Raw genomic sequence first — 14,868 nt, 5'->3', positions numbered from 1 at the left:
CTTTAAAATCAAAATAGATTTATTGTGAAAACCAGATATTGTGAATGCAGAGATAGGGATTATGATTGGCTTGTTGTTTATTGTAGGCTGTGCCCAGAGGGATTCTGGTGCATAAAAGCGGGCCGGAACCCAGATTATGGCTACACCAGCTTTGACACGTTCAGCTGGGCCTTCCTGTCTCTGTTCAGACTGATGACTCAGGACTACTGGGAGAACCTCTACCAGCAGGTCTGTCTCATAGAGATGTACTAGAGAGCTCATCTCCTGTCTTTGCAATGGCCACTTTTGTGACAGCATGGGCAGCACCATTGAGGAATATCTACATTTTAAAGTTGTCCAGTTCTGTCTCTTCTACTTCTTTGAGTGTACTGGCAGTTTTTAAATAGACTGATAAGGTGCATACCACCCCCTACTGTGCTAGAGTGTATAATCTAATCAGGAACAGTATAAAACCAAGGTTGGTGATTAACTTCCACCTGCAGTTATGGAATGTTTGCCACCAAATTGACTACTTCAAAATGTTGAAAGCCCTCAATGGTAGCCTGGTGGAACCAGCCTGATTGCCATTCTATTTACACAGCGATCAGGCTGGTTCCACAAGACTACCTCAATGGCGCTGCCATGGCTAAAACAGGCTTTGGGCCCAGGCTTTGGGCCCTCTATGAAACTCTATGGTTTGTCTGCTTCATGCCATGTGATACTGGAGGCTTTTTTATTTTTAACATGTGGAAGGAACTCCTTGTGTTGTCATTGGACAGACCTATTTGTGCCAGCTTCTGTGCTCTGACAGTATATGCAGCGAATCTCTTGGGTATCACTGAGAGATAGAGATGTGTTATAAGATGTGTTGTTCCACGCTGTCTCTCTTCCAGACCCTGAGGGCTGCTGGGAAGCCATACATGATCTTCTTTGTGTTGGTCATCTTCCTGGGCTCCTTCTACCTTATCAACCTAATCCTGGCTGTGGTTGCCATGGCCTACGACGAGCAGAACCAGGCCACCATTGAGGAGGCTCAGCAGAAGGAGGATGAGTTTCAGAAGCTGAAGAGACAGCAGGAGGACGCACAGGTACAAGATGTCTGTCACGCCCTGACCATAGAGAGCCATTGTTTCTCTATGGTGAAGTAGGTCTGGGCGTGACTGGGGGTGATCTAGTTTATTTATTTTCTATGTTGGGGACTTGTATGATTCCCAATTAGAGGCAGCTGGTAATCGTTGTCTCTAATTGGGGATCATATTTAAGTAGCTGTTTTTCCCACCTGTGTTTGTGGGATATTATTTAGTGTTGTGTGCATGTGCACCACTTAGTCACGTTTCGTTGTTTCTTTATTGTTTTGTTTTGCTTCAGTTTCACTTAGAAATAAAGATGTGGAACTCAACCTCCGCTGCGCCTTGGTCCGATAATTATTCCAGCGAACGTGACAATGTCACCGATATAAATCCCATCTTAAATTGGGTGGTTAGAGCCCTGAATGCTGATTGGCTGAAAGCCGTGGTATATCAGATTCTATACCACAGGTGTGACAAACATTTTATTTTGACTCTTCTAATTACGTTGGTAACCAGCTTATAATAGCAATAAGGCACCTTGGGTTTGTCATATATGGCCAATATACCACGGCTAAGGGCTATATCAAGGCACTCTGCGTCGCGTCGTGCAGAAGAACAGTATACCATAGTATATTGGCCATATACCATACCCCCTCTGGCCTTATTGCTTAATTATAGCACACCTATTTCAACAACCTTGGAATGTCTTTAACAGTAAAATGTTTTAAATCATTGATACTGTTAGTGTTATCTTATTTTTACCATGACCTGAAAATGCCCTGCATAAGCTTCCAATATTTTTCTATGTCATTTCTGATGTGCTGCTGCTGAGTCTTGTGTTGCCCTTGACGACAGTGGTTTCTGTGTGTTGATTGGCTTACAGGCGGCGGCATGGGTGACAGCGGCTGAGAGTGGGGAGTTCAGTGAGAGAGGGGAGCTCACTGACACCTCCTCAGAGGCCTCCAAACTCAGTTCCAAGAGTGCTAAAGAGAGACGCAACAGGCGCAAGAAGCAAAAGCAGAGAGAGGAGGAGGAGAGAGGGGACAATGACAAGTTTCACAGGTCTGAGTCTGAGGGCAGTATGCAAAAGAGTCGTTTCCGCTTCTCCATAGATGCCTCCAACCTGCTCAACTACGACATGAGATGTTCCACACCACACCAGGTCAGGCTCCTCTTCTTTCTTAACCTGCTCCTTTCCCCTATCTTTACCTTTCGCAATAAAAACTTTGTGTGTTCGCTGTATTTCTGTAATGTTGTGCATGCTGCACACTCCTTAGTGAGTCTACCCCTGATTGTTGTATGGATTACTTGCATCATCATCAACATTAAGTTCTATCTGTTTTCTTTTTGATACATTTTATCCTCTTCATAATCCTCATCATTATTTTCGTCATCATTATCAATATCATTCATTGTACGCTATCCTCTCCATTTTCAGCAGCACCATCATCTTTCAATTCCACATTTTCCTTATCATCGTAATCCCTATCATCATCAGCAGAAGCAGCAGCATTGTGCTTATCATCATAATCATCATTATCCTCTTCATCATGCTCTTGCACATTTCCTTTGATATTATCCCTGTGGTCATCCTCGAGATAACCAACATCATTGCGTCATCTTCGTCACTATCATCATCATCTGCAGGACCCGCTCTTCCATCTTAAATTACTGCACTTCTCAACCCATGCTTATACCAGTGATAGGCACTGAGGAATGTCTTTCTCTCCCAGTCCTTCCTGAGTATCCGTGGACCCCTGTTCTCATCCAGACGAAACAGCCAGGCAAGCCTCTTCAGCTTCCGGGACCGAGCGCAAGACATGGGCTCGGAGAACGACTTTGCCGACGACGAGAACAGTACTTTCGAGGACAACGACAGTCGCCGGGGATCTCTGTTTGTCCCCCGGCGGAGCGACCGGCGCTCCAGCAACCTCAGCCAGAACAGCATGCCGTCACATGTCCTGTTGCCGGCCAATGGGAAGAAGCACAGCTCCGTGGACTGCAATGGGGTGGTGTCCCTGGTGGGCGGGGCTTCACTTCCCACATTACCTGAGGGACTCCTTCTGCCAGAAGTGACAGTAGATAAAGCCTCTACCGATGACAACGTAAGGAAGTTTGGTTTAGCCTGGATGACCTAGACCAGCTCTGTGCGGTCTCGACCTGCCAAGCCTCTACTGTAGTTCTGCTGTGGTGTTCTAGTGTGTTTATTGTTGCATTCCCTTCTCTCTTTCCCTTCTCTCCCTTTCTGACTGCACGTGTTTGCCTTGGTCTTATACGGTATACACGACATGTACACACTGAAAGATAATATGTGTTTAAAAAAAATGAAAAAGAAGGCAGTATAAACAGATCTAGTTTACATATAGATTGTCATATATTCTATATATGTACGAACCTATTTCAATATTTCTATTGATGTGATTGCAAATACAGTATTTTGGGGTTTAACAGATAATAACATCCCGGTTAAGGGATTATTAAGCCTCTTGAACATGGCCATCTCTGGTGGTAACTTTGTGTTAACTGCTGATGCAGTTGGTTTGTGTTGACTTGTCAATCCATGGAAGATGCTTCCAAATGATGTAACTTCATGTAACAGATTCATCTATGTACGTCCAGGGCAACACTACGGAGCCAGAGTACAGAAAGGCCCGATGTGAATCGTACCAGGCCTCTATGAACTTCCTGGAGGACCCAGGGGCCAGGCAGAGGGCCTTCAGTGTAGATAGTGTTATAACTAATACTATGGAAGGTGTGTACGACTATACCATACCCTAGACACCCCCTAAAACAAAAAGCATGAATAGACTAAATGAGGACACATTCATAAAACAAATATTTTCTGTTATTTCTCCTCTATGTGTATCAGAACTTGAAGAGTCGAGACAGGAGTGCCCTCCTTGCTGGTACAAGTTCTCCAACACCTTCCTCATCTGGGACTGTTGTCCGGCATGGCTGAGGATCAAGAAGACAGTCAAGATGATCGTGATGGACCCGTTTGTAGACCTGACTATTACCATATGTATTGTTCTGAACACAGTGTTCATGGCTATGGAGCACCACTCAATGTCTGGGAATTTCAAAAGAATGCTTTCTGTGGGAAACCTGGTACGCAGTCACGTCAATAGTTTTTTCCCTATCACTTTGAATCGGCCATTTTGGAATCGCCATGACATGTTAATTACTGTTGTCACTGTTTTGTGTGTTGTTTTACTCAGGTGTTCACAGGTATCTTCACAGCTGAGATGTGTTTCAAGATTATTGCTTTGGATCCGTACTGTTATTTTAAGGAAGGCTGGAATATATTTGATGGTATCATTGTCAGTTTGAGCTTGATGGAGATTGGCTTGGCCAACGTGTCTGGAATGTCTGTCCTCAGATCATTCCGATTGGTAAGAGCATCGGCACTACAGCACAGCATCCAATATGCTGCAGGTTCAGTCAATAATCACTGGTAAAAAGTAAAAGGTATTGGAATAGCAATGAATATTAATCCTATTGTTATCTTTGTATGCAGCTGAGAGTATTCAAACTGGCCAAGTCTTGGCCCACACTGAACATGCTGATCAAGATCATTGGTAACTCAGTGGGGGCTCTGGGTAACCTCACCCTGGTCCTGGCCATCATCGTCTTCATCTTCGCCGTGGTGGGCATGCAGCTGTTTGGGAAGAACTACAGAGACTGTGTGTGTAAGATCTCTACAGACTGCACACTGCCCCGCTGGCACATGCATGACTTCTTCCACTCCTTCCTGATTGTGTTCCGGGTGCTGTGTGGGGAGTGGATCGAGACCATGTGGGACTGTATGGAGGTGGCTGGCCAGAGCATGTGTCTCATCGTCTTCATGATGGTCATGGTCATCGGGAACCTGGTGGTAGGTTTATAGCTCTATACTGTATCTGTATTACTGTTAATCCATTGTACGTTTTTATCAATTACAGTAACTTTGAAACATTGTGTGTGTGTGTGTGTGTGTGTGTGTGTGTGTGTGTGTGTGTGTGTGTGTGTGTGTGTGTGTGTGTGTGTGTGTGTGTGTGTGTGTGTGTGTGTGTGTGTGTGTGTGTGTGTGTGTGTGTGGCAGGTCCTGAATCTGTTCCTGGCCCTGCTGCTGAGCTCGTTCAGTGCTGATAACCTGGCGGCCACGGATGATGACAGCGAGATGAACAATCTGACGGTGGCCATAGGCCGCATCCACCAGGGCCTCGCCTTTGTCAAGGCCTTGGTGTGCCACTCCTTCCACAGCATCTGTCTGAGGAAAAAGAAGGGGAGCCTGAATGAGGACAAGCCCCTGGATGACCTCCACAGAACCAACTACAACTCCAACCACACCACTGTGGAGATCATGAAAGACCCTGAATACGTGAAGGATGACAATGGCACCACCGGTGGGGTAGGCATGGGAATGGGTAGCAATGCAGCAGGGAAGTACATAGTCAACGACAACACTGACTACATGCAGTTCATCCACAACCCCAGTCTGACCGTCACGGTGCCCATCGCTGTGGGGGAGTCGGACTTTGAAAACCTCAACACTGAGGACTTCAGCAGCGATTCCTCGGACATAGAGGGAAGCAAAGAGGTGAGCATGTTCGCTTCGTTTGGACTGGCAGGATTCTAGGTGGAAGTAGTACACAGTCTGAGATTCTTGTACCTAGTTTGAAATCAACTGTTGATCTAGGTTTACGATTTGAAAAAAAAGACAGTGACTTCATGAGCTTAAAAAAGACAGTGATATTATGCAAATATCTGCTTGTTTGCTCTTGTTTGTCCACATTGTCTAACATAATTACATTAGAATGACTCATTAGAGATGATTTCACTTTTTCCAAGTGATGCAGTGTCTGAAAATGGTGACAGCCAGAGCCAGGTGGTGCTCAAATATTATCATGTAATATTGTGTGTTTGGCACATTAGAGCTTAGAAAGAGGGAATTGCTGGCCTTTCACTCGCTGTTCACTGGGGGTGCTAATCACTTGCAAGTTATGGACGTAGAACAGCTGCATATGTCAGAGAGTTCCCCAAGATGACGCACAATGATGAAAATACTGTCATTATATTTTATCCAGGGAACAATAACATTTAGTCCCTCCAGTTCCCTTATCACAGTTTTAGATCATGTACTGTATTGACGTCAATGAGAGATATGCAAGTCGGGGGTAATTTCGCAGATCTCGTGTTAAGCTTGGGCCACTACTATGGCTTCTGATTTTATGGGCTGACAAAATAGAGTGAGAGGCAAAGAGAATAGGAACGATGGATGAAGACCGATTCAGATATTGGCTGTGGTGTGGTCCACTACGGATGCATTTGTTGCTTAAGATAAGTAGGATCTTCCATTGCAGTGGTCATGCTGGTGCACTTAACCCACGGTACATGGCAAGCAAAGCATGAGCATGTGACATTATGGATCCTCTGGAGTCCCTGTATACCATGACCCTTTAACGAGGAGAAGCTAGAGAGACAGGAAAATACTAGTCTTCAAATTACATTATGTGCCATTTAAGTCTAAGTGCTCTGCAGCTACATCCTCCTCTTTAGGGAGCTTTAATGCCTTGTGTTGTAGTAGATAGGCCCATTCATCTCTCCTTCTTCTCTCTCTCTCTCTCTCTCTCTCTCTCTCTCTCTCTCTCTCTCTCTCTCTCTCTCAGAATATGGTATAAACTGAGGGCCTACTGTGAATTAGTATCTATGGTAACATTGTAGTCAGACAATCATAAAATGTCACTGTTACGTTGTTGTACTCTGCTGTTCATGTTATGGTGCTGTAATTACTATTTATCATTCAACAATAATGACTTTTGTAAATTTGGTGAGACTGTATTTTCTACACAAAGTGTATTTTCTGAGAGGTTAATATGTGACTAACATGCTTTGCTCCCAGACAAGTTAGCATGTAGTACAGTAACTTACCACACTTAACCCCATTTGTTATTGCAGCTGTTTCACAGACGCTCTCAAGGTTTTCAATGAGAGGAGACTTGTAAGACCACTTTATTGTACATAACACTAACCATGGAGGTTGCCTATTCCATTTACCAAAAAAAGAACAACCTTTGTATTGGATTGCTCATCTATGTTTGTTTCTGCTTGATCATACTTTCCTCCCTACTTCATTTATATTCGTTCAGCAGCCGTTCTGATGCTGCCAGCCCTGATAATTTTTTATTTCATTTTTGATATAAGGCTTCTTTGCAATACTTTTTTAAATGAATGATCAACACCACCGTTTCCATCAATAGTTCAGCCCATGGTTATTATTTTGTTTTGTTCCTTTGGTTTGGTTTGGTTTTTGGGGGGCTGGATTGCTCAGCAGCCAGAGAACCCGGAGCTTTACAAATCTGACTGATATGCTGTAGAGTAATGGATTTTGAAGATCAAAATCCATTGGAGGAATGGTTCACAGCCCAAACATGTATTATGGCATTTTCATTTGACGAATATGATCCATAATGGAATGATGAAAGCAGATGATTACAAATGCTTGTTTTTAAGAGGACCATCATTATTTCAATCAGCTGAGTTTCCAAAATGAATATTGTTGTTAGTAGGCATACCGTTATTAATGATGTGCAAGTAAGAATACAGAGTATAAATACTACTTATATGGTAATGACTAATTATATTTTACTTAATTAGCTGAATAAGCTCAAGTCCAAAAGAGGTGCAACGTCTTGAGTTACTACTAAAAACAGATAGTAGAGTATACTGTACAGTATGTGGTAATGAGAAGATATCGTAGTGCCTACAACAGTACCTAAATTGAAGGTCAAACATCTCTATGATTCCGGTAGCTTAGTCAAATGGAGTATTCAGCGCATATATCATCGTAGCATGCACATCATTCCCCATTCTGCATTAGCTGGGTCCCATGACAGCTCAGGGCTGTTGCACTCCAGAAAGGCATTAAGGCTGCTCTCAGTTCAAGGCTGTTGGAAGACACACCCAGTAGAAAGACACCAAGTGCTTGAGGATAGACGGTGAATAAGCTTTATTGACATACCTCATACAATTGGCCCATGTTTGAATATTGTCAAGAGTATTAGATGGTGCGTGGTGAAGTTGATACATTTTGTAATCCGGCACACCTCTTCGAAAAGCAGCCTTCCTCTAGTTATTACACTGTATTTAAGACATTTTCTAAGGACTATGTTCTATTGTCAAATATTGGAGGCATTTTTTTACCCTTATTTTACCAGGTAAGTTGACTGAGACCACATACATTTACATCAATGACCTGGAGAATAGTTACAGTGGGGAGGAGAAGGGCTAATTGAGCCAATTGGAAGCTGGGGATGATTAGGTGGCCATGATGGTATGAGGTCCAGATTGGACATTTAGCCAGGACAACGGGGTTAACACCCCTACACTTCCGATAAGTGCCACGGGATCTTTTAGTGAATGCAGAGTCAGGACACCCGTTTAACGTCCCACCCCGAAAGACAGCACCCTACACCGGGCAATGTCCCCAATCACTGCCCTGGAGCATTGGGATCTATTTTTGGGGGGTGGGGGGGGGTGAGGAAAAAGTGCATCCTACTGGTCCTCCAAAACCACTTCAAGCAGCATCTAGTCTACCATCCAGGGAACAACCAGTACCGACCCTACTACGCTTTTAGAGGCAAGCCAGCATGGGTATACAGGGTGGTATGCTGCTGGTTTATTGTGTGATCCACATGGGTCCAAAAATCACAAAGGCCTTTGTAAAACCATATAGGATCAAAAACTACATTATTTCCCCAGTAAGATCACACTACTCTGTCAACTTATCTCGTCCTGGGCGTTTAATGCCCTGTCTCCAGGGAAGGTTTGAGTGATTAGGGGGGTCCTAATCTGACACTAGCCTGGAATGCAGACTCCTTAGTGCCTGTCTTGGTTAAAGTGCACAACACTGTTATATCTGCTGTTAAGCTAATGCAGGCGACCCTCTTTTTAAAATGAATGAGGCTTGTCTACTGATTAGCAACTGGACATATGTGTTTTCATGTCAATGAGGGAAATGTAAAGGGGGGGTGGACTGGTTTGTTTGGGTCAAAAAGTCCTGGACATGAAAATACCGGAGCACACATGTTCTATCATTAAGATCACAAGCTTGGTTCAAACACGCACTTTTAGAGAACGCATGCCATATGACTAAAGTGAAATCATTTTTACCTACAGCCTTTATCGAGATACAAATATATTTTCTAACAGTGCTCATATACCAGCATCTCTTAACCTACAATTGGACTTTCCAAACGATACGTGTCTCATCTCCTAAGTCTGTAGGTACTTTTGATTGATTCTGCATGAAATGATACAACTCTAAAGAAACGCCCTGTGAGCTTACATATGGCAAGCACCCTTGCATCACTGGGTGATCCATTGTAATGAGGCTCCCGGGCAAATGCTAGCGTCCCAGGCCCTGTCACGGGTGTGCTATGCTAATGTTGCTGTGGCTTCGCTCCACTTGCAGCAGCTAGCTAAAGACCGTCCGCTGAGCTCATCAGAGGGCAGTACAGTGGACATCAGGCCCCCAGGAGAGAGAGAGGGCTCGGTGGACATGGAGCCTGAGGAGTCCATGGAAGCTGAAGGATGCTTCACTGATGGTGAGAGATACAATAGGCTACGTCTCAGGATGTGGGTACTGTTTTTTTGCGAATGGCTTCAGGCATAACAAGCTGGAACCCAGAAACAGAATGGGTCTGATCAGAACATAGTTAGACATTTGTCATGGGCATTTCTCTGGGAATGAGGTGATCTTTATAGCAGAAGTATAATCTGTCTAGCTATGCTGTCTGCTTTCAGGCTGTGTCCGTAGATTCCAATGCTGCCAAGTGAACGTTGAGGAGGGCAAGTGGAAGATGTGGTGGACATTGAGGAAGACCTGCTTCAGAATAGTGGAGCACAACTGGTTTGAGAGCTTTATCATCTTCATGATCCTGCTCAGCAGTGGAGCACTGGTGAGTGGGGAAGTAATGATTTAGGGAAGGATCTGAGGCTATGAGAGATAGGGCAGGCAGATTCTCTTCCATTGTCTGACTTACAGTAGTACCCTTATGAGAAACAATGGAGTAGAAATGCTGTGAGGGTTGTTCTATTTTTCAAAGCGCTTAGTACTGTGTAATTGACCATTCTGTGATCCCTTGACACAGAATTAACTGGTAACAGATCTGATGAGGCAGCAGCAGCTGCTCTGGTGTATGAGATTAGTGTGGGTTATAGGAAGTGATAATCGGATTGTCTTGTGTTTACACCAAGGCATTTGAGGACATCTACATCGAACAGAGGAAGACCATTAAAACGGTGTTGGAGTTTGCGGACAAAGTCTTCACCTACATCTTCATCCTGGAGATGTTGCTGAAATGGGTGGCCTATGGATTCGCCAAATACTTCACCAACGCCTGGTGCTGGTTGGACTTTCTTATTGTTGACGTAGGTATTTTTTTTAACTACCTCTTCACTTGCGCAAAAAATATATATATATACAGTGCATTCGGAAAGTATTAGTACCCGTTGACTTTTTCCACATTTTGTTACGTTATAGCCTTATCCTGTTGAGGATAGAGGGCGCTATTTACACTTTGGGGAAAAAATCGTGCCCAATTTAAACGGCCTCGTACTCTATTCTTGCTCGTACAATATGCATATTATTATTACTATTGGATAGAAAACACTCTCAAGTTTCTAAAACCGTTTGAATTATATCTGTGAGTAAAACAGAACTCATTTTGCAGCAAACTTCCTGTCAGAAAGTGAAAAATCTCAAATCGAGGCTCTGTTCCAGGCCCTCCCTATCATTTTGCTTGAGATTTATGACTATACATGCACTTCATACGCCTTCCACTAGATGTCAATAGGCTGTGAGAGGTGAAATGGGGTCTCAATCTCTTTCTATGGTCAAAAGAGACAGCTTGGAATGACATGAGCCCAGAATTCGTTTGTTCAGGAAGCGCATAAAGGTCACCAGTATTGGCTTCTGAAAAGCAATCGTTATAGACGTCTTATATCTCCGGCTTTGATTTTATTTGATAAATGTGAAGATATCATCGTAAAGTATGTTTTTTCAATATAGTTTTATTAGATTATTGAATTTTTTTCGGGAGTTTTGATGTGTTGCGTTCTTTGCGTTTGGTGACGAAGGAGAGCTTAGCGCCACTTGGCTAGTTTTGCTTGCTCATTCGAGAGGGAAAAATGCCATTCTGAAACCAAACAACGATTGTTCCCGACAAAGGACCCCTTGTACAACATTCTGATGGAAGCTCAACAAAAGTAGGACCCATTTATGATGTTATTTCATATATCTGTCGAGCATGTGTACTATTAGTTTGCGCCCAGATTTTGGGCACTTTCGCCATAACGTAAGCTGCATGTCGTAATGAAGTTATTTTTAGAATTCTAACACGGCGATTGCATTAAGAACTAGTGTATCTATCATTTCCTATACAACATGTATTTTTTAGTAATGTTTATGAATAGTTATTTGGTCAAAATAGGTGAGTGTCAGAAAAATATCCGGACATTCTGGGAAAAAGATGCTAAGTTTTCAGAATGTATAACCACGGATATCAGCTCTAAATATGCACATTTTCAAACAAACCATATATGTATTGTGTAATATGATGTTATAGGACTGTCATCTGATGAATTTTGAGAAGGTTAGTGAAAAAAATTATATATTTTGCTGGTTTATTCGCTATCGCTAACGTGCCTATCGCTATCGCTAACGTGCCTTGAATGAATGAATGCGGTTGTGTGGTAGGCTATTGTAGTAAGCTAATATAATGCTATATTGTGTTTTCGCTGTAAAACACTTAAAAAATCGGAAATATTGGCTGGATTCACAAGATGCTTGTCTTTCATTTGCTGTACACCATGCATTTTTCAGAAATGTTTTATGATGAGTATTTAGGTATTTCACGTTGGTCTCTATAATTACTCTGGCTGCTTCGGTGCTATTTGTGATGGGAGCTGTGATGGTAGCTGCAATGTAAAACTGATTTATAGCTCAAATATGCAAATTTTTCAAACAAAACATAGATTTATTGTGTAACATGTTATAAGACTGTCATCTGATGAAGTTGTTTCTTGGTTAGTTTGGTTGGTTCTTGGTTAGTTTGGTTGGTTTTGTGCATGCTGCCTGTGCTGTGAAAAATGCCTGTGCTTTTTTGTATTTGGTGGTGAGCTAACATAAATATACGTGGTGTTTTCGCTGTAAAACATTTAAAAAATCAGACATGTTGACTGGATTCACAAGATGTTTATCTTTCATTTGCTGTATTGGACTTGTTAATGTGTGAAAGTTATATATTTCTCAAAAATATTTTTTGAATTTCGCACTGTGCCTTTTCAGTTGAATGTGGGAGGAGTTCCGCTAGCGGAACCCCGGGGCTAGACAGGTTATTATAAAATGGATGTCAAAAGAAAAATCCTCATCAATCTACTCACAGTACCCCATAATGACAAAGCAAAAATAGGATTTTAGAAATGTTTGCAAATATATAAAACATGTAAAACAGAAATACCTCATTTACGTAAGTATTCAGACCCTTTGCTATGAGACTCGAAATTGAGCTCAGGTGCATCCTGTTTCCATTGATCATCCTTGAGATGTTTCTACAACTGGATTGGACTCCACCTGTGGTAAATTCAATTAATTGGACATGATTTCGAAAGGCACACATCTGTCTATATCAGGTCTCACAGTTGACAGTACATGTCAGAGCAAAATACAAGCCATGAGGTCGAAGGAATTGTCCATAGAGCTCTGAGACAGGATTGTGTCGAGGCACAGATCTGGGGAAGGGTACCAAAAAATGTATTTCGCATTAAAGGTTCCCAAGAACACAGTGGCTGTCACGTTCCTGACCTTATTTCCTTTGTTTAGTCTTTGTTTAGTTGGTCAGGACGTGAGCTGGGTGGGCATTCTATGTTTTGTGTTTCTATGTTGGGTTTGGCCTAATATGGTTCTCAATCAGAGGCAGGTGTTTGTCATTGTCTCTGATTGGGAACCATATTAAGGTAGCCTATTTTCACTGTTTGTTTGTGGGTGATTATTCCAGTTCGTGTGTTCATGTATTTTGTGTTCCCATGTTCAGGACTGTAGCTTCGTCGGTGTTCGTCTGTTTATTGTTTTTTTGTTCGTGTTTGAAAAGTATTCCAATAAATATGGAAACGTACCATGCTGCGCTTTGGTCCTCCTCTCATTCCAATGATGAAAGCCGTTACAGTGGCCTCCATCATTCTTAAATGGAAGAAGACTCTTCCTAGCGCTGGTCGCCCGGCCAAACTGAGCAATCGGGGGAGAAAGGCCTTGGTCAGGCTGGTGACCAACAACCCGATGGTCACTCTGACAGAGCTCCAAAGTTCCTCTCTGGAGATGGGAGAAACTTCCAGAAGGACAACCATCTCTGCAGCACTCCACCAATCCGGCTTTTATGGTAGAGTGGCCAGACGGAAGCCACTCTTCAGTAAAAGGTACATGACAGCCCGCTTGGAGTTTGCCAAAAGGCACCTAAAGACTTTCAGACGATGAGAAACAAGATTCTCTGGTCTGATGAAACCAAGATTGAACTCTTCGGCCTGAATACCAACGTCACATCTAAAGGAAACCTGGCAGCATCCCTACGATGAAGCATGGTGGTGACAGCATCATGCTGTGGCAATGTTTTTCAGCAGCAGGGACTGGGAGACTAATCAGGATCGAGGGAATGATGAACAGAGCAAAGTACAGAGAGATCCTTGATGAAAACCTGTTTACGTTTTATTCTTAATACATTTCCAAACATTTCTAAAAAACAGTTTTTCCTTTGTCATTATGGGGTATTATGTGTAGATTGATGAGGAAAAATAATGTTTAATGCATTTTTGCATAGGGCTGTAACGTAACAAATTTGGAAAAAGTCAAGGGGTCTGAATACTTTCCGAATGCACTGTATATATACAGTACCAGTCAAAAAGCCTGACACACCTAATCATTCAAGGGTTTTTCTTTATTTTGACTATTTTCTACTTTGTAGAAGATATCAAAACTATGAAATAACACATATGGAATCATGTAGTACCCAAAAAAGTGTAAAACAAATGCTGGGAACCACACATGCAGAGATCATCCGTTCACCTACTCTGCGTCACACAAAGACATCGAACCAAAAATCTAAAATTTGGGCTGAGACCAAAGGACAGATTTCCACCAGTCTAAGGTCCATTGCTCATGTTTCTTGGCCCAAGGAAGTCTCTTCTTATTATTGGTGTCCTTTAGTAGTGGTTTCTTTGCAGCAATTCGACCATGAAGGCCTGATTCACGCAGTCTCCTCTGAACAGCTGATGTTGAGATTTGTCTGTTACTTGAACTCTGTGAAGCGTTTATTTGGGCTGCAATCTGAGGTGCAGTTAACTCTAATGAACTTATCCTCTGCAGAGGTAACGCTGGATCTTCCTTTCCTGTGGCAGTCCTCATGAGAGCCAGTTTCATCCTAGCGCTTGATGGTTTTTGCGACTGCACTTGAAGGAATGTTCTTGAAATTTTTTGTCTTGTGACAACCCTCCCACTCTCTTGCCGAATTCGTTCTCTTTGCTCTTGTTTTCCTTAATAGGATGTCAATGGGTGGAGCCGGGAGTGTCGTCAGCGAAATGGGACACCTGGGCCCCGGTGTATCCCGGGGATAAATACACATTTCCCCCATACATTGAGGAGACTCTCTCCACACAGACACACTGTTATTTTTGGTTGTGGCATTTTGTGGCTTGTTTTGGCACCTCTCAACACCCCTCATTATCACCATATATGCACGCAACCACTCACTTACACTACTGCACACACCATTGTTTTTATTTTATTTTA

General features: G+C 42.8%; 1 protein-coding gene across 2 annotated transcripts in view; it reads left to right on the top strand.

Moving 5' to 3' along the window:
* LOC129821306 (sodium channel protein type 1 subunit alpha-like) overlaps positions 1-14,868 on the top strand; it is a 62,651-nt gene that overhangs the window by 25,193 nt on the left and 22,590 nt on the right. For both annotated transcript variants that reach the window (XM_055878818.1, XM_055878820.1), the window contains exons 9-20: positions 87-228; positions 873-1,067; positions 1,933-2,211; positions 2,783-3,154; positions 3,669-3,801; positions 3,919-4,157; positions 4,268-4,441; positions 4,567-4,923; positions 5,131-5,628; positions 9,502-9,634; positions 9,834-9,988; positions 10,287-10,460. In XM_055878818.1, coding sequence (XP_055734793.1) covers positions 87-228; positions 873-1,067; positions 1,933-2,211; positions 2,783-3,154; positions 3,669-3,801; positions 3,919-4,157; positions 4,268-4,441; positions 4,567-4,923; positions 5,131-5,628; positions 9,502-9,634; positions 9,834-9,988; positions 10,287-10,460 — 2,851 coding nt within the window. The remainder of the gene's footprint in view (positions 1-86; positions 229-872; positions 1,068-1,932; positions 2,212-2,782; positions 3,155-3,668; positions 3,802-3,918; positions 4,158-4,267; positions 4,442-4,566; positions 4,924-5,130; positions 5,629-9,501; positions 9,635-9,833; positions 9,989-10,286; positions 10,461-14,868) is intronic.

This window comes from Salvelinus fontinalis, chromosome 23 (genome assembly GCF_029448725.1).
Source record: "Salvelinus fontinalis isolate EN_2023a chromosome 23, ASM2944872v1, whole genome shotgun sequence".
In the NCBI taxonomy this organism is placed as follows: domain Eukaryota; kingdom Metazoa; phylum Chordata; class Actinopteri; order Salmoniformes; family Salmonidae; genus Salvelinus; species Salvelinus fontinalis.
The sequence above is the reverse complement of the archived record's forward strand: the minus strand, read 5'-3'. Positions and strand labels throughout refer to the sequence as shown.